A 25,284-nucleotide genomic window follows, 5' to 3' on the forward strand; every position below is an offset into this window, starting at 1 on the left:
TTTAACTGAATGTCTTTAATAGAAATTATCTTGGTGTGTAAATAAATACTAAATGGTCTATTAACAAGTAGCTTGCCAATAAATAAGTTATTAAATATTAGTTAATTATAACTAATTATACAATTACTAGGATAATAATTTACAGGGATGTATTCTCAAAGGTAAGATATAGTTCCACCACTTCAACGATAGTTAAATAAATACCATATAAGTAGTGCTAATATTAATATTATACAAAATCTTAAAATATATAAACTTAATTAACAGTCTTAATTGGATCCACATTTAATGTTTAGACTAAAAAGTGAAAAAAACAAATTGAAAACAGATAATATATTTTAACTTTTAAGACTAGAATATCAAAGTAAGTATCATAATCAATTACCACCAAATTTGAATTGTTATCACCAGTTAAATACAACCAATCAGAGCTCGCGCTTTGGCTATGGGTCTCTAGCAATGTATGGTATGCTTATATGCCACCCGGAAGGCTGACATAATTAAGTGGTTAACCGATAAAGGAATATTTATAGACAGGCCTATGGTGATCCCTGAACTACTGCTTATGGTAAAGCGTTTAAAACCACAGCACGAAAGGTACGTCATCGATGAGCTAGCTAAATCCTATAACCACACTGTCTTAAGATTGCCGCCGTACCACTGCGAGCTCAACCCCATAGAATTGGCTTGGTCGTCGGTTAAGAACCATGTTCGAATGAACAATACCACCTACAAACTTCCAGATGTGAAACAATTATTGATACTAGGCGTGAGTCGTGTAGACTCGACCATGTGGACAAATTTTATACGGCACACAAAAAAAGAAGAAAAAAAATTTTATGACATCGACATCATTGACGATATTTTGTCTGCGGAAACGTCAGATTTGCGGTTGACCATTACAGGAGAAACGACATCAGATTCTGAATCAGATTCGGATTAGTACCATAATAATGTAAATATGACTTTTTTAATTTTGTATATTATATGTAAATATGACTTAATATCTGTATATATGTAAATATGACTTTTAATATCTGTATATATGTAAATATGACTTTATATTTTTGTATACATAAAATTACTTATATTTTTTATAATAAAAATATTTTTCATTTTCATAAATAAGACTTTATTTTTTTTGTATATAAAAAGTACCCAAATCTTTTGTAATATGTGTAATAATACATAAGTATGTAAAAGTACCTATACAGAACCTTTTAAAAATAATAAAAAAGAATAGTGTATGCTCGACGTATATAGCCTATATAGGTATAATATAAAATAATACGCGTGAGACGAAAGCGGGCAATAACAAAAGTACGTATATTATTTAATTCGCAGCTATGGAACCATTGTTATTTTAACAGACCGTATACACGGCGGTGAGCTCCGGCCGCCGACCGATCACGACGAATGCCGAATCCGTAGCCAATCACAGCGTACCCGCATGCGCGATTTTTTCCAAACTTATTTAGAATAGAGTATACACGATTTCAATGGATTATTGGTTTAATAATTAGCTCTTCCCCTGAGTTCCCCCATCACAATATTTATGTACAGTATTTGTATTTTCAAAGCCACTGTGTAATTTATACAAAATACTAAATACATACCTAACTGAATAAACAATCATAATTATTTCTCTCGTAAGTTCATGATATTTATTGTTTCGTTATAAATTATAATAATATGTCTGCTCCCTTACATTATATTATAATAGACATTATATTTTTTTAAAAATCCAAATTGGCTACACTAGTTATTATTACAATATACATTTATATGGATAATTTAGTACCTACTTAACCTAGATAAATTACAATTCACTGTTAATAAACACCTAACCAAATACTTCATAGATTTATTTACATGCATGGTTTAAAAATCGTTAAAAGTTTTGTACGTGTAGTTTGTGTTTGTTAGATACATAGGTGGTACCTATTTATAATAACTAGTTGGTGCATTGTGTAGGTACGTGATTAAAGTAGTTATCACTGATGGATATAATGTATAATTTACAGAAAACTTTTATTGCTTTATATTTAATTCACTTTAACTTGTGCCATGGCAACAATTGGCATTACTCATTGTCTTCAATATATAAACTGTTCGACTTGGAAGTCGAACATATAATGGCAACGGAAGCATACATCAAAAATGAGTATAAACGATTAGAGGATATCAAAATGTAAACACAAATTTAATTGAAAATGAGAATGATGTATTTGAAAACAATTTTTTGTAATTTGAAAAATGTTCAGGTTTATAGAACAACGAAAGAAACAAAACGAAAAAGAGTTGGCAGAGTCGTACACGGAGAGCTCAATAAATGCGTTCAAAACCATTCTACGAATTAAAAATGATTGGGAAACATTAAAAAACAAAACTGCACAAACAACTCCGATTGGTAAATTTAAATATTATTGATTTATCAAAAATGTTTTGTTTTGAATTTGATTTACTTCAGTCTATTAAGTCTGCCTCGTGTGTACAGCATAATTATTTTTGTTTTTTTTATTCTAGGGGAATTCAAAGATAAATCAGTGACTTATGATAACATTGTCAGTGGATTAAAAGCTATAAGAAGGTTACAGATTATTTACGAACTTGATACGCAAGACATATCTAATTGGAACATTGGCGGCCATCCATCTCAACCGTTTGATGGTACCTATCTAATAGTACTGTAACAAGCTATTAAACATTTACTTATATATAATATTATAATATGACACTATATATGTAGCGAGTGGTACCATTATTGTGTAATAAAATAATTTTAACTTTATGAATAAAACTAAATTGTATAGGTATAACAATATATTATGTATTATAATATAGTATTGGTCACAATACCATAATATAACAGCTGATCTGCAGAGGATGAACAACTTATTAAACGCCTAACTTTGGTATGATAAAAAAAATGTTCTGGAATAAGCAGAGGTAGGTCAAGGTACCGTGTTCGGTAGGTACTCGTATAATATACGAGTTCAACATAATATTTTATACATTTAAATGTTTAAATTAAAAACAATAGTTATCATAATATTAAAAATAATACCCTGTTACCGTTAAATATTGCTTGACTAAAAAATGTAATTTTTCAATGAGAACAAAATCAGAAATCAAAATGTACCTATCTATTATATTAATACTATGCTCACAGACAACCAATGAATTAAATAAATTTAAAATAAAAAACCCCCTTGTACCTACCCACAAGTATACAATACTGAAAGGGAATTTGCTATAATGATTAATACCTACTTAGTAATATTTAGACATTATAGACATCATAATATATTAATTTGATTTACTAATTCTAGTTAACGATTGTTATGATATGGCATCTTTGTGTTACGATAATGCTGAATATCACTGTGCATACTGGTGGTTTGTCGAAGTCTACGATAGAAATAAAAGAGACGGTAATAAATTAAAAATTGATTACAGTACATTCATGAAAAAATTTGCTTGGTCGAGTTACTTAGTTGGTGAGTACCTATATGTCCAAATATATTATATATATAATATATAAGTATTCGTTCAGTATGTGATCTACCTAAACATATAAAGAATATCTATATTTACATATCAAATATATGTATACTTAATATTTATAAGTTATTATACTGTAGTCAGTTGTAGTGATTAGTGAAATAGGTATAGTTAACTTTAATTTGTAACGCATGGCGAATGTGGCACATTATAATTGTACTGAAACAAATTTAGGTGACGTCGATGGTGCAATGTATATATTAGAGGAGCATGCCAAAGGAACTAACGAAATTAATGATGATATAATAAATATGCGATTCACAGTATGGGCCGGAAATAACGTTTTTAAACGCAACACGGCAGACGATCATGATAAAAAGTTCTACTCGTATTCACTTCAAGTAAACATAATAATATAACGCATTATAATATGTTATATCACATACTAGTATCACGACTATGATTAATGATTAATATATTAGTAGATAAATAGTAATGTTTAATTTATATTCGTATTAACCCTCCCTCCCCACAACCATGGGCCCTATTTGGAGACTCGTGCTCTATACTATATGCCCTGCGGAAATATTGACCAGCCGGCATCATATTGTGGTATATAGTAGGTATATCTTTAGTTATGAAAATAACTTGTTTAAAAGGGGGGGGGGTCTAACTCTTTGTTCTTTTATTATTACTGTTACTTAAAAAAATGCTGAACGTTATCCTCGTACAGTGCTGTATAATACTAAAAAAAGTTAATTCAGCAGTAAAAGGGTTAATTCATTTTCAATTGCAATAAAATAAACATTAATAATGTGTAAAATTCGTATAGAAACTAGATTCAGAGAAAGAAGTGAGTAATTTCAAAACTGCATGTCAGAGTACAACGGATTTTATTTACCCTAAATTTAAATGCCGTTATTATCATGGAGGTCGTAAATATTTGATGATTGGTCCATTACGCGAAGAAATTGTATCATTAATACCGAGCATGAAGCTGTATCACAACGTTCTGTATGACGACGAAATAAAAAAGATAAAAGAATTGGCGAATCCAAAGGTAAAATATTGTAGGTACTTGTAGGTACCTACTACCTGCTACCTAGATATAAAATTGTATTAATTTAACACTATACGTGGTTTATGTATTAAAGTTGGACTTGAATATGTATATCTACGTGACATCGTTTAAATTGTATAATACGTAACCCACTATAGGGCCGTTTTAAGGTAAAATCCGCATGGTGGGAAAACGTTATAAATCTTGTATTTTCAAATGAGACCTAAGACATAAAACTTTTGTTGGATACCAATAATTAAATTTACAAATTTATTTTATTTATGTACATATACCTACATAGACACATAGAATACAATTTTGAAATCAGGACTTTAAAATTATATGTAGGTAATCGATATTTTAGTGATTTCTTACCCTCCTTCTCACATGACACGTCTGTAATGTCTGTTTACCTATTATAATAAACGGTTATTTGAGCAGTTAGATAAGTGCAGCCAGTGCAGGGTTTTGGCATCAGCTATGTCATAAGTATTAATAAATATTTCACTAATTAAACACAGTTTTATTGTTATAATTATTTTTCCCGTGATTTTATTTCTCATCGTTTTAAGAATTTTAAATTTTAATAAAATATATTATAATTAGCTACCCACTAAAATTATTATTATTCATTAAGATTTAAGAGGACACTACCGCATGTGTTGTCTCCGTCTTACGCTCATGCTGTATCTATATTACATGCTTCCATACCTAATCGATCGACGATCGTGTATTCGTGTATTGTTGGTTTTAACTTTTATAAGAGTGAATTTACTTGTAATCAAAGTAAAATATAAGAACATTATCTGTGATTGAGCGACAGTCTATTTTCGATATTTTAATTTTTAAGCGTGAAATGAGTTTATTTATATATAAGTATGGGTATATAGGTATATAACATTTTACAAATTAAAAATCATCATATCATCTAATTTAAAATTGAAAATATCGAAAAAAGCACTAATACTATTCTTACCATAAACTTTGATAAATTGAGCCAATTCACTCGTATAATAATTATAAATTATAATATTCGATTCTGACGAATAACAATTTGCTACTCCGCGCCGTACGTTACTAAAACGGAGACAACATAATATGCGTAATACCTATAGGCAGCGACGTAGCGTCCTCTAAATCATTTATATTCTGCACGTTATCTTTTAGCTGGAAAAATTGTCGATCGATACAAACGAGGATATATCCCTCAGAAAAGTGGCATCGTTTAGAAAACACAATGATCAAGTGTTCGAGACAATTCACCACAGACTTGCTCAAATTTCTTCAAAGCCCACAACGAACATAGTGGACAAATATGTGGTTACTAATTACGGCATTGGTGGACATTACTTACCGCATACTAAGTACATAGACGATAACCATTTGATCAACAGCAAAAGACGAGACGCCATAGTTATTATCCATGTAATGTATTATCATGCTTTTCGTTAAATTATATAATCAAAATAAATTATGATCACTAGCTTGCTATAGGGACCAGATGTTTATGCATTTTGCATCTTTTTTTGGGAATATCATAAACTAGGTATGCTCTCCAGCCTAAAATGTGTTTCAATAACAAACAAATCTATACAATAATTTTTTTTGTTTTAGATCATTTTTGTGACTCTTAAGGCCATATTTTTAAGTTCAAGGGAATTTTTCACTTGTTTTTAACAATCGGGAGAAAAAGTACGATTTGATTATTTGTCATTATATTTTCATATTATCTACCAATCGAATTATAAAGTGAAATTAACACTTACCTATTAATGTTACACTAACCTAAAATGTTTAGGTAATTTTATTGTTTTCTAGATTAAAAACCAGTTTTAAAATTCAAATTTAAATCAAAATCAAGTATGTTTATAAACTGTAATTTTTAGTTTTAAAATCAATAAATAATTTTATTAAATTTAATAGTTTAATGAGCATTTTTTATTATTTAGGTCATTATTTTTAACTTTTTATTTTTAGAACATTTCTTGATTTTATGTCATAAATGCTAATTTATGCAAATAACTGCATATTTTTTTGGGTATTTTTATAGGTTTATAGAGTATCAATATTCGGGCCCTAGTGATTACCATATTATAGCAAAATTTAAAAAAGTATATGTATATAACATACACAATAACAATATTTTAATCATATAATCGAGAAATAAGAGCTAACTATTCAAATACCTATATCATGACCAACCAGACTAACCAACAAAGATAGTTTAGCGCTATAGCACAGAATAGATTAAGTACTATTATTTATTACGGTACCTAACTTTTTTTATCAGTAATTCAGAATACGCGCATTATTCGGTAGCCGGTAGGTAGGTCATCATATTGTAATAAATAGCTATAGGTGTGGATTTGTTCTGCTCTGCCAGTGATTTAATATGATATATTGATTATTATATCAGAGGTGTCAAAACTTGCCTACAGAAATGTATTAAAAAGTCTGTTCTTGTTTTTAATATCATTATTTACGAATTTAGATGGACGACGTGCCCGAAGGAGGTGCCACGGTGCTGCCTAATGTAGAATTTTGTGTGCCAAGTGTCAAAGGCTCTGCACTAGTTATATACAGTACGAGGAATACTTTGCCGCCGATAAAAGAATTATTCGAATTCGCGCAGTACGGTTCTTGTCCAATAGTTTACGGTGACAAATGGAGTGAGTATAAAAATTAATAAGACATTATGCAGGAGGTACTCCGTACAAAATAGCGCCACACATGCTTCGTCGGTAAATTTTTGATTAAATCGATCTAAACGTAGGAAAAGAATCAAATTTTGCCTTTAAATTTAATTTTAAATATGCAAAATTATATTTAAAACAAATAAGTTTCTAATAATTAATTACGACAAAAAAAAATATGAAAAATGTAAGTATTGGAAAAAATACTTAAAATGTTAAAAAATGGGAATCTTTTAATATATGTTTTATATTTTTTAACCATTCCATTATTGCATTTACAGCGTTGACAGCGTGGTTAAAATGACATAACGAACGCATATCATCTACTATATAGAATAGTTTATAAACGTGTCCACAGTAATCTTAACTAATCTATCGACATATATCAATATACCATGTTATAAGCTACCTATGTTCTTCATATAACGCTACATCGATGGAGTAACAAAAGAATTAGTAACTATAGTAGGTACTTATTGGAACATAATATAAATATAATATATTAATAATTAATATGTAAAACGTATTATTATTATTTTGTATTTTAATATAGATAACATATTTTTTTCGTAATTAACAATTTAGAAGGCAATTAAATATTAAAATGAATTATTAATAAATCGTTTATATGTGTAAAATATGTCGTGTTTATGTATAATACTCACATATTTGTTGTATACTTGAATGGGCGCATATAAACTCCGCCACAAGAACCTTTTTTTAGTGTAAACTCCGGCAGGAAAATAAAACAGGTAAAATTGATTCATGTAAACTCCGCCAAAGAAAAAATGAAGTAACAGTATACATTATACGATTAATATAATAAACAGATTATTATTAAACAAAAAAATCATAATTTTATGGTAATTATTATCCTTATTAAATAAGTATATGCCAAAATATGTAAGAAACTTAAAAATAAAAATAATAAATGTTCGAACAAATCATACAAATTGCAATGGCCAGTATGATGTTAAAAAATAATGATAGACAATTGTGATAACCACGGACTATGATATATCTTAGTCCGTGGTGATAACTAATAATCAAAAAATAATATGTAGGTATATTATATTATATGTTATAATGTCGGTTAACGCTAACCGGATGATAACAGATTTTATTACCGGCAGAATTCCGCCGGTTAAGTGTCGGTTAACTTTAACCGGAGGTCGTAAGAACCAGCCTAAGGGCCAGTTGCACCGTCTACGGTTAAACTTCGATTAAGCTTAATCAGCTGATAACAGATATTTAACCGGGCAAATTCGGCCGATTAAACTCCGGTTAACTTTAATCAGAGACGGCGTGCAACTGGTCCGGTAAAGTGTCGGTTAACGCTAACCGACTGATAGCAGATTTTATTACCGGCAGAATTCGGCCGGTTAAGTGTCGGTTAACTAAGAGCAGCCCTTATAATATTTTGAACTGTAAACTAAAATTATGAGATACAATTAGTAGATATTCAAACATTTCAAACCATAAGTCTAATATAAATCAATTATTATAACTGTTTAGTATTTATACCTTTTTCTAACACAATAATTTTATTTTCATTTTGAATTTTTGAGTTTACTTACTAGAGAAATATCATTTAGTTTTATATACCTAAGAAAGGCCTAATTAATACTGGCGGAGTTTCCATATACCCATTACATGTAAGAAAATAAAACTGGCAGAGTTTACATTAGACATTATCATTACCTTTTTATCTAACCGGTATTCTGACGGAGTTTACAATCACCCATTTGAATATGTATAACTGTATATTAGGTATGTTTAAATGTAAATACCTGGTTTCCGAAAAAATAGCATTAGTTCAAACAAAGTTATCAGTATGAAAAATAAATCAAAAACAATAATAATTATCACGTTTATATTATGACACCACTAAAAAAGTTTTTTTTTAGATTCGTGGATATTAGTATTTTTACTGGTAAGTATAATAATATGACTCAAACTATCAGTATATTAGAAAACAATATTATTCGTAGACTTCAAACAGAAACAGATTTAATTCCATAAAATAACCGATATAATGTAATAATGTATTGTTTTAAGTCAATTTATGATAAAAAAAAAAAAAAAAAACCATATTCGAATCAGAAATAACACAAACTGGAATATTTTTAACTGCAGTAGATGATACGCTTACTTGATATACATTAAATATATGTAATAACAAACTGGTCTTACCTCAAATGTCTGCAAAATGAGAGTCGAAAACCACGTCCATTAATACTATACAAACAACAATATTAGATGAAAATAACACTATCTAATGACTCGAACTTATAGAACTTAGAAAATCGCGTTGTCATGTCACGGTGATTTCGACGGGCCGGCGACCAGCAGGCGATGGAGTTCAATGCCGAACGTCGCGGTGCAGAAGTGCAGACGGCTTCTGCAGTTGATACATCTGGTATCGATTAGTTCACTGTCTGCAGACGACTCGACGCAAACGGTTTCGGAGTCAAGTGGCCCGGCCGCAAATTAGTCGTGACAAATCACGCAAGTCCGAAGTTCCGTTTCTACATTTCATTAGGTAGTCAACGAGGCGATATTGACGACCGATGCCGCTGAAGTCAATATTCGCCGTCCACCGTCCGCGGGTTTGACCAGCCGGAGCGGACGGTGTGCAGCAACTCGATCTCGAGGATCCGCCGAAACAGAGTGCTTATTCGATGCCGAACGTTTCATTGCGGTTTTCTTCGGCCGAGTTCCGATCGAGGAGACGTCCGAACGAAAGCTCAAGTGCAGACATCAGTGCACGCGAGTTCGCTGCAGGACCAAACTGAAATTCACCTGTGCAGCGATGGAACAGACTCGGTGACCGCTGCAGCGATGGAACAGACTTGATGACCGCTGCAGATGATACGTGGAAACGTATGGTTGATGTGGAAGCGGACAAAGCTATTCGTCCGCCACTTGTTGTGTTGCGCAGTTGCGCTTGACATAGGTCATATTATGGTCTGTAACATACAGACTCAGTATTATTGTATTACAGAGTCCGAGTGTATATTAGAATGATTGAACGTTCTTAGACCCTAGTTGAAAAAAAAAAGTTATAACTATAAGAATGTTATATTTTGTTAAACTGAAAATCCATTTATGATTTACACAAATAAATGGTTTTTATTATGTTACGTTGTTACCTATATGTATAATTGATTTTTATTTTATATTATTCTATTATTAGTTATTAATTATTATATTTATATTAACTAATTATTATATAACTAAATATTATTATTAGTTATTATAGTTTATTTCTTATTATAGACAAACGCGTCAACACGCTAGTGGACAATTTATTTCTGGGGTTTGTGAAAATCTGGCAATATTATAGAGATATACTTTCGGTTTTTTTTTGTTATAACATTTACAGAAAAAACATAATTTTTTGAGACAGTAAAAATGCTTCAATTTTCTTCAACAGCATAATTTCTGGTTGGTACTTTTGGGTCAGAATTTAACCTACTGTTGTAGTTACTATAATGCCTGTAATAATAGTAATAATAGTAAAATAAATTACTGTCATCACAATAATATCATCAAATATACTTGGTAATATCATAGAACAATAATAATTGTAATATTATAGACAGTCTTATCGCTCAGAATCGTTTTTCGTAGGTCGAGCGAGCCGACTTCCACTCATCCGCTTTTTGTTCTCGATGATTTTATATTTGAATATTTGATTCATTACTTTACTAACCGTTCAAAGTCATTTAGATGATATCTAATATTATCATTTTTTTTTTATTTAATAAATTTAAGTGTCAGCATATTTTATCCTATTACAAGTGTCAATAGTGTCAACAATTATACAATTTTACAAAATACAATGTTGTGTTAGTTGATCTGAGTCGTAGTTGGTTAGGTATAGATCAGGATAAATTATCATTGTATAGACTATCACCTTTATCATAGTATAGATAGTTTTAAATAATATAATGAGAAAAGGAAAAAGAGATACCTAAGATATAATAGTTGATAGCTAAACATAAATGTGCATACATTTAATTAGAATTATCTGGTCGATAAGACTGATGAGAGAAGGGAGATAAAGGGACTAACTAGTGAGTGTAAATTTGAGAGAATATTGGCGATTTTGTATTCCCTGGGTGAGTTTTGATTTTTGGTGGCTTCTGCATACAGTCACACAGATATATTATACTGTATATACCTACTATACTATACTATAATATACTAAAGGGACTCAGGGGCGGCTCCAGAGCCTTGGTTAAGGGGGGGGGCAAGTTATAATTTCACAAAATCTTATTACAAAAAGAAAACAACAATTTTTACAACACAAATTCAAGTCGTCTATTTTTAGTCCATTTACCCAGCAGGTATACACCGTCATACCTCTATGGCCCATAATAGTCCATATATGACAATATTATAATAATTTAATATGTATTTTTTGTTAACAATATACATTTTTTATAAATACAGGCTTGGGGGGGCGCGGCCCTTAGCCGCTCACCTGGAGGGACTCTTGGGGGCTGGGGCTGTTTTTTGAAGAAAAAAATGAAATTAAAAATGTCATATAATTAACATTAAGTCCTGAACGCCATAATATAATATTATAATATATTTTTTAATTAAATGCATTATCCAAAGTAGGTACGTACGCAGTTTTAGTCAATCAAAAACAATGATCAATAATATTACATGTAAAAATCTCTTGCAGTAGCCAGTAGGTATAATTCAGCATATTATTCTATAATTTGTCACAACGCCCGAGGTAACTTCGATTGCCGTATATGTCTGGTTAAGTTGTTTATAAGTGGAAAGTGTCGAGCATGGTTTTGCTTGTGATGCTTTTCAAGAACATTTTTTGTTTACATCACCAAGCCACAATACGTCCTTGTCGATTGAAGTCCTGAATAATATCCTAGTCCATGGTTTCATCCTACTATAGTATAGAAGCACCGTTTCACCGGCCCGGCATGATTATTGATTACCAGAGAACTGTTTGAGTACGACCACGGTACAACGGTACAGCGTGGCGGGAACCGTCGTTCGGGTCAAGATTGAACCGCTTCGCGCAGCAGACCGAGCCGCCGATCACTGCCTGGCATAATACAGCTCACAAGCTCACTACGTATACAGCTGCAGTTTCATGGCGGCTCTGTGTCTAGTTTGTGGTGGGGATGCGCGTACAAAACGTGTTTCGAGGATTGAAGAGTGGTTCAATCTTGAACTGAAATACTGAATAGAGATTAATGTTTATTATTTACGTTATACATAATGTTGTACTTTAAAGTTCTAAGTTATAGTTTTTGAGAAATGTTTCAAATTAATCGTAGTTCGCAGAATGTTCATCAGCTTTTCGTACGGATTTCGTATTGGTGTGTTGAGAAATCTATTATTTTGTTGAAGTAATTAATTTTTATTTGTTGACTAATTATTGTGTTCAATTAGTTTTTCCCAAGTTACTATGTTTACATAATGACGTTGAAGTGGGTTTTGACTCGAATTCTTATGTTATTGCAACGTGTTGGACACCTGCAATATTATAAGAATCTATGGATTCTTAAACTAATTTATATTAATAGTGTAATAACTAATTAAAATAATTCACAAGTAATATCTTATTTTATATTTGTGTCTTACATCAATATATATACTTGGTCAATGAACATGGTGTTAATTGAACACCCATAAAATATTGCTTAAAAGCATGGGATTCTTCGATGGAGCAGAAAAATGATACATTAGGAGTTGAAGATGTGTTTATGCTGCTTGAGACATTAAAGTCTAATGGTACATTTGATGAAATCCGTAAGAATTGTATTACTGATATCTATGCTAAGGTTAGCACAATATAAATTATTAATAATGATTGCTTTTAAAATGTTGAGTTATTACTTTACTACACTTTTACTATAACTTAGAAATATCACTAATTCATTTTGTAAAAGTTGTTTTCTGTTTATTTTTGATTTAACATTATAAATTAGTAAAATATTCAATAGAAAAAATACTTATTTAATTGTAATTAGAATAAAAAAACCACTTGAACAGTTGAGCATATCATATTCTTATAAAATAAAATATTTTATTTGCTTCTGTCTATGGAAGATATATAATGGTTTACTAAATGTACAGCTGTTCTAATTTAGTATACTTTTGATGTATATTAATAATATGGTTTATTAACCAATTTTTATTTTATAAAATTATTGTATGGCATTGAAAATTCAGGATAATTCTCTATTTTTTGTTTGTTCATACAGCTAACTTACCAAAATTGGAAACAGCTCATAGAATCAAATGTCAACAAATTTTTAAGTAAAGTGAAATTTACACCAGAATTAAACAAAAACACTGTTCGAGAACGTCTTAGAAAACATTTACTTTATGGGTACTTATGTATTTTTTTAATTTGAAATTTATATTTTTAATTTGCCAGTGGTCATTAAAATTAATTCTGGCTAAATTTAAGGTTCATACTTTTGATTTTTTTAATTGATTGATATTCATGAAACGTTGAAGACGAGCAGAGCAGAGCAATAAATGTATTAATTTTACAATGATGTGTGATTTGTATTTATTTATTTATTTTTTTTTTTTTTGTGCGTGTCTGTCATCACCTTTCAAGACAGTAAAAAAGCTTTGATTGTCTTTATCAGCATCTTTTTTGATAGAAAATAAATCTAGTTGGTATTCTGAGGGGTCAAATAATAGGAAGTAAAAATTTCCCAGTAGTTTTTAAAAGGGCCGCGAAAACTTAAGGAAAGACGGAATTTTTACACAAGTAGATACTTGGAATTTCACTGTATGTTTATATTATTAGTATTTTCTATGTACCATACAATTATTATTTAAAATTTTTTGACTTTTTTTACAAACATTTTCTGTTTCCGATTTTTTTGTTGGGTAAAAAAGCTTGAAAATGTAATACAAAGCTCCTAATATATTGTTACAATGACAGATAAAAAATATTAAAAATATAGTCACAATTTTTTTTAATTAGCATTCAAAGTTCAAATGTTGACAAAATACGTAAAAATCTAGGAAATGTAAATATTATTTTGAGTAAGAAATTCATAAAAAATTTTCTTTTTAAATCATGATTTTAAAAGTTAATTCAAGATTCTTCATAAGTTTGTCTATCTCTATCATAATAAAATGTCTACCTGAAAGTCAAAAACTAATTTTTATGAATGTTTGAAGTTCAAATTTTTACAAGTTTGGAGTTTCAGTCGATTTCTCTTTCAAAAATGTTCTTATTTTGCTGTAATTCAAAAACAAATTTTTTTAGATACTTGAAATGTACACTATTTTATGTTAATTTTATCTATTCCTATACTTAAAAAATTTTCAAAATATTTTTAACATCTTCAAGCTGTTTGCTGACAGTTTTAATTTTTAATTTTTTTTAGTTTTTTTTCTATAAATGTCAATAAAATTGTATTTGTTTGGTCAAAAAGCGTGAAAAATTAATACAAGCTTCCTGATATATTGTTATAATAGCAATTGATAATTATTAAAAATATATAGACACACATTTTTTTTAAAGCATTTTGACAAAATCGATTAATTTTAAAATTTAAAAATGATTTTGAAGTTAAAAATTTATAAAATGTTCAATTTTTATAACTAAGGATTGGAAATTTAAAACAATGTTCCATGTGGATAAGTAATGAAATTACTTTGTTCACAATAGTATCTTCAAATATATTTGGTAATATTATAGGCTAACTGTCTTCTCTCAGAATCATTTATCATATACAATGATATTATATCATTCAACTCAAATTTAACACCGTTCATTACAGTGACCCACTTGTAACCTACTGAACAGCAGAACAACACCCACTGACCCACCTTTTTTTTCTCTTAAAATATTATAAATTCTAATAATCAAAGTTATGATGAATAAAATCATTGAAATACTCTTATTAGTTTTCCAATTGTTAAATCTTCACTTTGTATAATTAGTATTAATGTTACTAAGTTAGGTATTACTTTCTATTTATAATGTTATAATATTATATTATAAAATTATTTATAAAATAAATAAATAATATTTATAAAAATATTTATTTTATAAAATTCATTTATATACCGTTTAAAGAATCAATAAATAAATATTTACTTTTAGATGTGAGACTCAAGATATTGAAGAAGGAGCTGATAGAATACTTACTCAAGTACTTGCACCCCATTCATTAAGTATTTTTGAACATAAAATAGCGGTTGCTGTTGATGAATACTTGAGGATCAAAAATAAAACACCTCGAATTGAACTAAACGGTATGTCTAAAATTATATTTTATAATTTTATATATTTATATTAATATATAAATATAATTTATGCCTTATGGTTGAGTATATAGATATTTCAGCCAAAGGACATATTTTCATTAATAAAAGGAACTAACCCTGTGCCTTTGTGCACAAAGTCTTCCTGACATGACTCTAGATTTAGCTATGATAAAATATAAAGACATCAACACAGATAATGCAATATGATCAAAGTATGCGCATCATCTCCATAACGGGCCATTGGCTAATGTTGTAGTTCTTCACTTTTGATTGGTCAAATTATTTCTCAATGTAATTAAAAAATAATGTCAATCAATAAAAATTGAAGAACTACAACATACCTAAGTCAAGTTATGGTACCTATATATTGTATATTGGACAATATTGTATTCATATTTTATTCCATGTTCATTTTCATAAATAGTATTATATAATAAATTCATATACTATAATAAATTGTAGTTGCAAGTTGACAATGCGCATTGTAATTTATAATATACTTTAAAACTTTTTTTTTGTAACAACCTGCAAATTTCTGAATGTATTAAGAACCTGGTTTCTTATTAACATTAAACTTTTCCTGTAGTTAATGCTTTATTATGTTTAAAGTATTAAGATGTCACACCTAAAGTTTGTATTATGAATCGCGGTAAAAAAGTCCAGAATATTATATTATACGGGGTGTTTCTGAAATTGATGAGGTAACTAGTATAGGTGTACTCAGTATTATGGCTGAATGAAGATTTTTTTGAAATTTTTTTTTCTATCTTCAAAATCTGGGTTTATACAAATTATTATTAGAACATTATCTTAAATGTAAAAAAAAATGGTCTAGTTGTATTTTTACAAAGTTCTTTTTACGCGTTTTTCACGCTCGAAAAAAATGGTATGGCACATCGATTTATATGAGAACACTACAAGATAAAGAGTGGTGATATTTATTTGTTGTTATTTAAAATTCATGATTTATTTTACATTGTCAACTAATAAAAATGATAAAATAATAACAAAATTAGGGTTAACAAAATTTTAAATTATCAAATTTACTGACATACATTGATTTGTGTGATTTAGATGTACAAGTAATTAAATATGGTAACTTTTATCCGTAATGTCTATCATAAAATAACTAATTCACCGTAATTTTTACATAAAGAACATTAGTTGATTTGATTATAGCTGAGTTCAATACTGGATTTTGAACACTTTAAATTTATTTTTAAAATTTAAGTTTTTAATTTGCATTTTGAACAATGGATTACACTAACATTGAATATTCAGAAAGGACATGTTTATGCCAAAGAATTACCTAAATAATAGAGATGCACTTTTGATGAGAATTAATAATATAGCTGATATCATTCGTCAAACACCAAATTTGTTGGAAAAAACATGGAATTTATTACATCATCGGATCGAAAGTGCATCGAAGTTAACGGGAGTCACATACTCACATTGAACAACTGTAGATAAAAATAGATTTTCAAAATAAAGTGTATTTAATTATGATTATTCTACAATGTATCACAACTTAAATATATGTCAGTAAATTTGATAATTTAAAACTTTGTTAACCCTAATTTTGTAATTATTTTATCATTTATATTGGTAGACAATGTAAAATAATGCGTAAATTAATTGTGTATGTTAATGACAACAAATAAATATCACCACTGTTTATCTTATAATGTTCTCATAGAAATCGATGTGCCACACCATTTTTTTTTTTAGTCTGCGATTCGAGCATGAAAAACGCGAAAATGATGTGACACCTCGATTCATATGAGAATTTTGCAAAAAAATCTAACTTGACCATTTATTTTTACATTTAAGATAATGTTCTAAAAATAATTTGTATAAACCCAGATTTTGAATATAGAAAAAAATAAAAAAGTAACATTACTGGCATTAGGTTTAACTTCGGACAGTAGTAAAGCATGGGATAAGCGTGTCCCAAGTTTCCCTAAAATTGGATACATTTATTTACCTCCAAACCTTATCATGTAAAAATTACTTTAAGGTGATTATTCTATTCTGTGGTGATAATAACATTTAAATTTTATTTAAAAAATATTCACTATTCAATCAACTTAAAAATCTACTTCATAGTTCAACTACCATACGCTCAGTACTTAAACCTAATTCGGTTTAATTTTAAAGCTTTTAATATATGTTACTTAATTAAATAAATAAACATAACTTATTTTATTTATACATCTGTATGTAGTCAAGTTGTTTGTATTAATGTGTACACTGCGTGAATAAATTTATAATGATATCAAAAAGATAAATTAGTGATGCCAGACGATACAATACTAAATTTCTTAAATACTGCACAAATTAGCCATATGTCCCAAATAATCCAGTTTTACGGTAATTAAAAAAATAATATAATCATGTTAATCTAATGTATTATTTTTAGGATTAAAAGAATCTAGTATGAATTTAATAAAAGCATCTAATATTGAAATGAGCACTGTTCTCGATCCCAAAATAGGCAAGTCAATATTATACATTATCTATTAGTTATTCTGTTACTAAATTCATTTTTTACTTATGTAATTATAATAAAATGTACAACTTTATTTAGATTTTATCCCAGATGCTGATAACATGGTGTATGATAGAACACTAAAAGGTAATAGAAAAAACTTGAGATCAGGAAAAAATGAAAAAATCTTCATTCTTTTTAAAGAGTGCAAATCATTGAAAGGCAATCAAAGTGAAGATACAAATTGTGCAGGAGAATCTTCAAAACAAAATAGTAGCCAACACAAAACTTGTACATCTGACAAGTCTAAGTCTTCCTCTAGTAATCATAAAAGTAGTAAAAATGATAAAAGTTGTAAAGAAGTTGTTGAAAAATCTAAAAATATAGTTAAAAAATATAAAGATGTCACTAATAATCCTAAAGATTTTCTTAACAAGTCTAAAGATGTTATTAAGCCTAAAGATATTGTTGACAAATCTAAGGATATTGTTAATAAACCTATAGACATGGTTGATAAACCTAAAGACATCGTTGAAAAATCTAAAGATAATGTTAATAAGCCTATAGACATTGTTGAAAAGTCTAAGGAAAAATCATTTTTGTCAAAGAATTCTAATAGTTCAAGTCATAAAAATAACCAAACAGATAGGAAAACAACTAAACGTTCTCTTGAAGAGAGAAAAAAGTCATCTACTCTTTGTAAAGAGCCTAAATTATTGAACAGTAATCAAAATGATAATGAAAGTAATTCAGGAGGATCTTCAAAACAAAAAAGTACCATACACAAAAATAAAAGTTCTTCGTCTGACAAGACTAAGTTGTCCTCAAGTAATCATAAGAGTAGTGGAAGAGATAATAATACTACAGACGTTGTTGATTGGTCTAAAGGCAAATCTTTGTCAAAGAATTCTACTAGTTCTGATATTGATAAGTATGAAAAGAGATCTTTGTCAAAAAATGCTTGTTTTATAGACATCGTTGATAAATCTAAAAACATAATATCTTTGTTGAAGAATTCCAGTAGTACAGATATAACTGATAAGTATAAAATCAAATCCTCTTTAATAAAAAATACTAGATGCACACGTGTCATTGAAAAGTCTAAGGATAAATCTTTGTCAAAGGATTCTAGTAGCTCAAGTCATATAAGTAAGCATACTGACACTAAAAGGCTTAAACTTTCTCCAGTGGAAAAAATTAAATCACCTACTAATAAAGTTAGTGATGAAGAAATTAAACCAGAAGAACCAGAAAAATCTGGATTGAATGATTTTCGAAATTCTATTCATTCTAACAATGGCATAGATATAATAATGAAGGATTCTGCGAGTACCTTATCCAATCAAATATTACACGAGGAAATTGAAAATAATGGTGCAAAAGTATTGGATAATGACAAATCACTTTATACCTTTAAAGGATTTTCTAAAGCGGATGCTATTCCATGTAAAAATGATCAACTATTAAAAAATGTGATCAAAACCTTACAAGTACAGATGAATAATCTTGATAAAATTGAAGATGGTTTCAAAGGATTTATCAGTGCAGAAATAAATCCGTGTAAACATCGAGATATTGTTTATGCGGAGCTAATTAAAATGAAAGAAAGTAAATACAGTACAGGTTTTATAGGATTCTCCAAAGAAGATACCGCGATAAGTATTGGACATAAACATGTCGTTAATCTACTTCAACTTTCCAAAAAACAAAATAATATAGATAATTATCAACAAAATGTGAAGTGTGTTAGGAATGGAATCCAGAATGGAAAACCGTTTAATGAAGTTATGGCAGTACATTTATATAAGAGTAACAATGATAATGATGCAAAGTCAAAAAAGAATTACAGCCCACCAATTAATGATACAAAAAAAGATAGTCCTACTGTAATTAATAATAATCACAATCATGACAATTGGGTTGTTGAGCAAGAAATTAAATATAAACTTTTACCTGTAAAAGTGAAACTTGAAAGACTCACATATGAATGTAATAGTGAGTAATATATCTACCATTAATTAGAATTTTTCCTCATCTTAATTTCCTATTTTGAATTTTACTGTGTTTTTTTTTTCAGATGCTAACTGTGTCTGACTCTTCACAGATACCCATATAATTAACAGTAGAAAATAACATTTATAACAAGAATCGTTTTTTCAATTATTTGAAAAAAAGGTATGAAAATATTATCTTGATAAAAATATGATAATATATAAGATTATATAAAATATTTATACATTTATTTACCCAAAATATAGTTTTCTTTCATAATCAGTGGCGAATTCTCCAGGCATGCTTAACAAGAAAAACATAATTAATAAAAATACAAAAATTATTTTGAGATTACGTTAAATTATAATATAATATTACGTATTTAACAAAATCATAATTTATGACAAAAATGTCATATATTTCTATTATACTTATCTGTATTTATCTTTATCGTAACATTTACTGACAGAGCGAAATATCGGTTACTCTGAGACCTTTAGCCGTGGTACTAACCACCCAAGGCATGCTCAGTCAGTTGCGCTTCATGATTGAATTTTGTAATTTAATTAAATTAAAGTCTTATTTATAAATAAATAGAACCATAATACATTATGATAAATGAGTATGTCCATACATCGGAGTCAGCATTCTCCACTTTTCATAATAATCAACTATAATCATTAGGGATCGGGACTTATTGCATACAAATTACAAGCTATAGAAAATATGCACTTAAAATAACTGAAAAATACGCATAAATATGCAACTGAATATTTTTTTAATGACATTTAAAAAATTGATTTATTCATTTTTTGGACAACAATAAACATTATATTACTGTATATGTTCGATTTCATTTTCTTCGTCTTCTCCTACAATGAAAAAAAGATTTAGTATTTTAATTAATATTAAATCTAAGAATAATGAATTGTTTACCTGTAAAGTTTGACTGTACAATAAGACATTTTTTGATACCAAATTTAAATGCACAGCGGTTGTTGGTCAGCATATTTTTATAAATTGAAAACGAACATTTCACATATACTTTTCTTTTACATACTCTAAACGATATATGATAACCAATAGACTATAGTATACCCAGGAACAATTAGATATTTCCCTAGTTTCCCAATCCATTTAATAATGTTATTATCTCATCTTTATTCTTAAATCGAGTTATACCGAGAAACAATTAAGTATTTCCTTTGTGTCACTGTCCTGACTCCTTCTATGATTAGGACTTAGGAGGTATATTGATTGACGAATGAGAGTAAAAAAAAAAAAATAATAACCATTAAAATAAATTTACTTAATATAAAATGAAAACTGCATAAATATGCTATAAATAACAATTAAATTGCCAACATTTGTCAAATATGTGTTTTCTCCAGAAATATGCGAAAATATGCAATTAAAATTTTTGATTTCAATCTTTTATGACTTAAATAAAATTTATATCTCACTTAGACTATTCTGCAGTCATTATTAAACAATATTCAAATGCAACAAGTCCCAAATCCCAGTAATCAATACTAAACTGTCCTTCTCATAATGTTTAAAATTATTTATTTTAACTTGAAAAAACATAAGAACTAAAGTGTTTGAAGACTGTTAAAAATTATATTTTTTTAGTATTAATTATTTTGATTATAATTCAAAAAATAGAAATTTTAAATTGTCTATATAAATATTCTCTATAATGTATAATCAGAAGTACTTAAGTATTTTTGGCCTGAATGCAAGTTATTTGACTTTGGAGTCATCTTAGATTACATTGGACCCCATTCCACAGGGTTGCTTAGATCCTTCCCACTATTTAAAATTGTTTACGATTCCCACATCAATTTTCATATATTTAATAGCTTCTAGTTGCTAGAACTATTAATTCAATAATGTGTTAAATATCCTGTTAAATTTTGATTTTGTGCCTATGTGGCCCTAATGTAAGCCCTTTATGTAGAACCGGAGAAAACACACATACGGCCAGAGCTATGCGCCAGCTTTAGGAATACATGGTCACTACTTTCTATGTATTATAGATAAAATTTAAAATTAATTATGTATAAATTGTTTTTTTTTTTCTTAGGATCAGAAAGAAAAATATTTGTTTAATGGATATGATCAACAACAGAACTCTAAACCTATTTAAAATATGACTGTTCAATTACAATATATATTTTTTAGGTATTTATATAATTTCTTTAATTCAGTACCTGCGTTTATATTTTATTTATTATGCTGTTCAATATCATGCTATTTAAGGAAATCAAATTTAATTAAATAATTTATAATAATCAGTCATCAAATGAAAATTAATTGTTTATAATGTTTATATATTGTAATACTGTTTTCTTTAATCTTTTTTTTTGATTTTTTTATAATATGTTAATTACATTGTTTCTATAAATAAGTGTATAAACAATTCTAATTTTCTTAAGATATTTAAGAAAAAAATGTTTTTATCATAAATTACATTCATTATTAGTTAACAATTAATATTGTAAACATGCAATAAAATACCTTCTGCTTGCCAAAATAGTAAATATCAAGTACTTTAAAATAAATATCTACACTGCCTGAATTCAACAATGTAGTTATTGTTTTGTAATCCAATATTGGATTCTTTACTATCATTTTATAAATTAAATTATTGTTTTGATCAATATGATGTATAATTTATTATATTAAGTTAAGCTAATTTTTACAAATTTTTTTATATTTATGTACCTACATAACATGTAATATAAATTCTGTATATTCATTTTAAATGTAAATTTGCTTGCTTATTTTAGAATAAAAGTATGCTTTATATATTTGTACATAGGTACTATAATGATATGTATTTACTACCACTAAATATGCACATTTTGTGAAATATATATTATTAAAATATACTGTACATTTTTTTTTGAACTTTATATTTAAGTTAATTTATATTTTACACTAATCATATTATTATTAAACAATATTGTTAAAGAATAAATTTTCTTTTCAGATTAAACTATAAAGTAACAATACCATTTGGCTGATGTTTATTATATTCATTGTAGATTTTTTTTTAAATGTTGGATAGTTTAAGAACAGATCTCGTAGTAAAACACTAAGCAAATTTTATGAGTCAGAGGTTAAATATAAAATATAATAATTAATTATTTTATTTATTATGTTGATTGATGTATGTATTCACTTATCAATACTTATGTGATACTCACATTTCCTAACATATAATATTACAATTTACAACTATAAAAAAAAAATAGTGAAATATAGTGAATATAATATATTTATTTATTTATTTATACATAGTGTTGAAAACACCTAACGGCAATTAACAAAGATAAATACATAAATATTGATAGGTATTAGATAACAAATTAGTATATACAAAAAACATTATACGTATAATATAGCTTAAGTACTGATAGGACATGAAAATAAAAATATAATTAATATACATATTATTATTATTATTATTAAGTAAAAACAAAACATCGTGTGTGGTCCATGTCTAAGATTTATTTTACTTTTCACTTTTGGCTAAAATTCCAAAAGTCTTGGATCTAAGTTAATTTTAAACATAGTTCTTTGGATAGAGTCATTGCAAAGATAATTTGTTCTACGAGTGCTGATTTCAAACATTATTTTACTACGGGACCCATTTCTAGGTATATGAAATTTAACCCTTTCGAGTAATGAAATATTTGTGGTATTAAAATTAATTATAATGTATATTTATTATTTATATCATTTCTGTAACTACCTAATCTATTTTGAAGGTTAAATGTAAATGTATAGAATACCAAAATGTTGTTTGCTGAATTTTAGAAATATTTTATTGTTTGCTTTTATTTTGTTTATCAAAATCTCAACAACTAGTTCAAAACTAATGTCTGCCAAGTTACCTAATTGAGAAAATAACAAGGTCATTAAATTGGGGTATTTATTATAAATATATATTGTTTTTATTTATAAAAATAAATATTAAAATAAAAAAAAAAATGTCTTCTACTTTATAATTTAACTTTTACCTATTAAAAGCCAAAACACCTAAATTTTAAAATGATTAGGGGATGGGGTTATCAGATCTTTGAAAATGTATGATGGGTCGAGAAATAAAATTGGTCGGGAAACACTGGGCTATAGGCACATCAATATTTTCAAAAAAATCTATGCTCCTAAACAATTTACAGAAAAAAATAAAGACGTTTGTATTGTTAGGTTCAAAAAAATAAACTTTTTTGTTACAAGTAGAAAAACTTATGTGGAATCTTGTATTACATTTTAGATTCTGAGCGGAGCAATGAATGTTCTGATTTTACAATATGTTTTTTTTAAAATTATTTTTATGTCATCAATTAATGATGCATTTGGGAGGTCAACATTTAAAATTTCCAGTAGTTTTCAAAAGCGCGAGGTAAAACACAAAAAAATTAAGGAAAAATAGGAATTTTGACTCAAAATTGATTTTTAACAAAATCGATTTTGGTTTTTGGTTTAACTCTAAGACAAATGACCCTATATAGATAGGTACATGCAATTTTCCCTGAATGTTTTTATTAGCATTTTCTATACACCACCAAAATATTTTGACTTGCTTTAGCTGTTTGTGGGCATTTTCAGTTTCCATTTTTTTCAGTTGTCTTCCATAAATGTCAATAAAATTTTAGTTATTGGGTCAAATAGCATGCACATTTAAGACAAGGGCACAAGGCTCCTGATCTATTGTTACAATAGCTGTTGAAAATTTTGAAAACAGATAGGTACAATTTATAAAATTTAAAAATGATTTTTCAATTTTTATAGCTAAGGTTTGAAGATTGAAAACAAAGTTCCACGTAAGTAAACTTATTCTAAAAAAAAAATCTAAAAAAATCAGAAACAACTTTTCTCTTACCTACATGGGCGCAATTAGGTGGGGGCTAGGAGGGGGCTTAGCCTCCCCCAAATATTTATCCAGCTTCTACATAATAGGCACAAATATAAATTAAAAAGTAAGCTATGACTTACAAATTTCTTATTCGTTATAGAATTTAAAACATTTTTTTAAAATAAAAAAAAAACATCTAATTCGTCTAAAATTGTATTATTTCAGTTATTATCAATGTTACATATGGTACCATAAACAACATACCTAGGCGCAATTTCAACTTTTGACTTGGGGGGGGGGCTGAATATATTGAAGGCAAGCAGACCATTGCATTATAGCATTTTAAAATTGTATGTTCTAGGTTTTTTTTTTTGGGGGGGGCTGCCTTGCAATACGG

General features: G+C 28.0%; 3 protein-coding genes across 8 annotated transcripts in view; all 3 read left to right on the forward strand.

The window, feature by feature from the left end:
- LOC115034062 overlaps positions 1-1,001 on the forward strand; it is a 17,632-nt gene extending 16,631 nt beyond the window's left edge. The window contains exon 3 of the mRNA XM_029489401.1: positions 484-1,001. Coding sequence (XP_029345261.1) covers positions 484-943 — 460 coding nt within the window. The 3' untranslated portion in view covers positions 944-1,001. The remainder of the gene's footprint in view (positions 1-483) is intronic.
- An 898-nt stretch (positions 1,002-1,899) lies between these two features.
- On the forward strand, positions 1,900-7,895 carry LOC100161929 (prolyl 4-hydroxylase subunit alpha-2). Of its 2 annotated transcripts, XM_001949197.5 has the most exons (9): positions 1,902-2,191; positions 2,265-2,410; positions 2,527-2,670; positions 3,333-3,500; positions 3,739-3,905; positions 4,337-4,564; positions 5,732-5,989; positions 7,056-7,233; positions 7,539-7,895. In XM_001949197.5, the coding sequence occupies exons 1-9, from the start codon at positions 2,001-2,003 to the stop codon at positions 7,559-7,561; spliced, it is 1,503 nt and encodes a 500-aa protein (XP_001949232.2). In that variant the 5' UTR covers positions 1,902-2,000; the 3' UTR covers positions 7,562-7,895. The 2 variants fall into 2 exon arrangements, with proteins under 2 accessions (XP_016659455.1, XP_001949232.2); XM_016803966.1 differs by lacking the exon at positions 4,337-4,564 and having other exon boundaries at positions 1,900-2,191.
- Positions 7,896-10,461: 2,566 nt separating this feature from the next.
- On the forward strand, positions 10,462-22,314 carry LOC107883621 (MATH and LRR domain-containing protein PFE0570w-like). 5 transcript variants are annotated; one of them, XM_029489404.1, is made up of 8 exons: positions 10,462-13,079; positions 13,503-13,630; positions 15,374-15,525; positions 17,960-18,034; positions 18,128-18,175; positions 18,233-20,023; positions 20,106-20,203; positions 22,107-22,314. In XM_029489404.1, the coding sequence occupies exons 1-7, from the start codon at positions 12,960-12,962 to the stop codon at positions 20,120-20,122; spliced, it is 2,331 nt and encodes a 776-aa protein (XP_029345264.1). In that variant the 5' UTR covers positions 10,462-12,959; the 3' UTR covers positions 20,123-20,203; positions 22,107-22,314. The 5 variants fall into 5 exon arrangements, with proteins under 5 accessions (XP_029345264.1, XP_016659448.1, XP_016659449.1 ...); XM_016803959.2 differs by having other exon boundaries at positions 10,462-12,644; positions 12,946-13,079; positions 18,128-20,023; XM_016803960.2 differs by having other exon boundaries at positions 10,462-12,644; positions 12,946-13,047; positions 18,128-20,023.
- Positions 22,315-25,284: the final 2,970 nt, after the last annotated feature.

Source organism: Acyrthosiphon pisum, chromosome A2 (assembly GCF_005508785.2).
Source record: "Acyrthosiphon pisum isolate AL4f chromosome A2, pea_aphid_22Mar2018_4r6ur, whole genome shotgun sequence".
In the NCBI taxonomy this organism is placed as follows: Eukaryota; Metazoa; Arthropoda; class Insecta; order Hemiptera; family Aphididae; genus Acyrthosiphon; species Acyrthosiphon pisum.

What these genes read in the sequence shown, in the direction of transcription:
- LOC100161929 (XM_001949197.5), top strand. Translation starts at nt 2,001, where the DNA reads ATGGATATAATGTATAATTTACAGAAAACTTTTATTGCTTTATATTTA. An exon ending in CGATTAGAGGATATCAAAAT is followed by an intron (nt 2,192 to 2,264) that starts GTAAACACAAAT and finishes AAAAATGTTCAG; the next exon opens with GTTTATAGAACAACGAAAGA. An exon ending in ACGCCATAGTTATTATCCAT is followed by an intron (nt 5,990 to 7,055) that starts GTAATGTATTAT and finishes TTACGAATTTAG; the next exon opens with ATGGACGACGTGCCCGAAGG.
- LOC107883621 (XM_029489403.1), top strand. Translation starts at nt 12,960, where the DNA reads ATGGAGCAGAAAAATGATACATTAGGAGTTGAAGATGTGTTTATGCTG. An exon ending in TTACTGATATCTATGCTAAG is followed by an intron (nt 13,080 to 13,502) that starts GTTAGCACAATA and finishes TTGTTCATACAG; the next exon opens with CTAACTTACCAAAATTGGAA. An exon ending in ACCTCGAATTGAACTAAACG is followed by an intron (nt 15,526 to 17,959) that starts GTATGTCTAAAA and finishes TATTATTTTTAG; the next exon opens with GATTAAAAGAATCTAGTATG.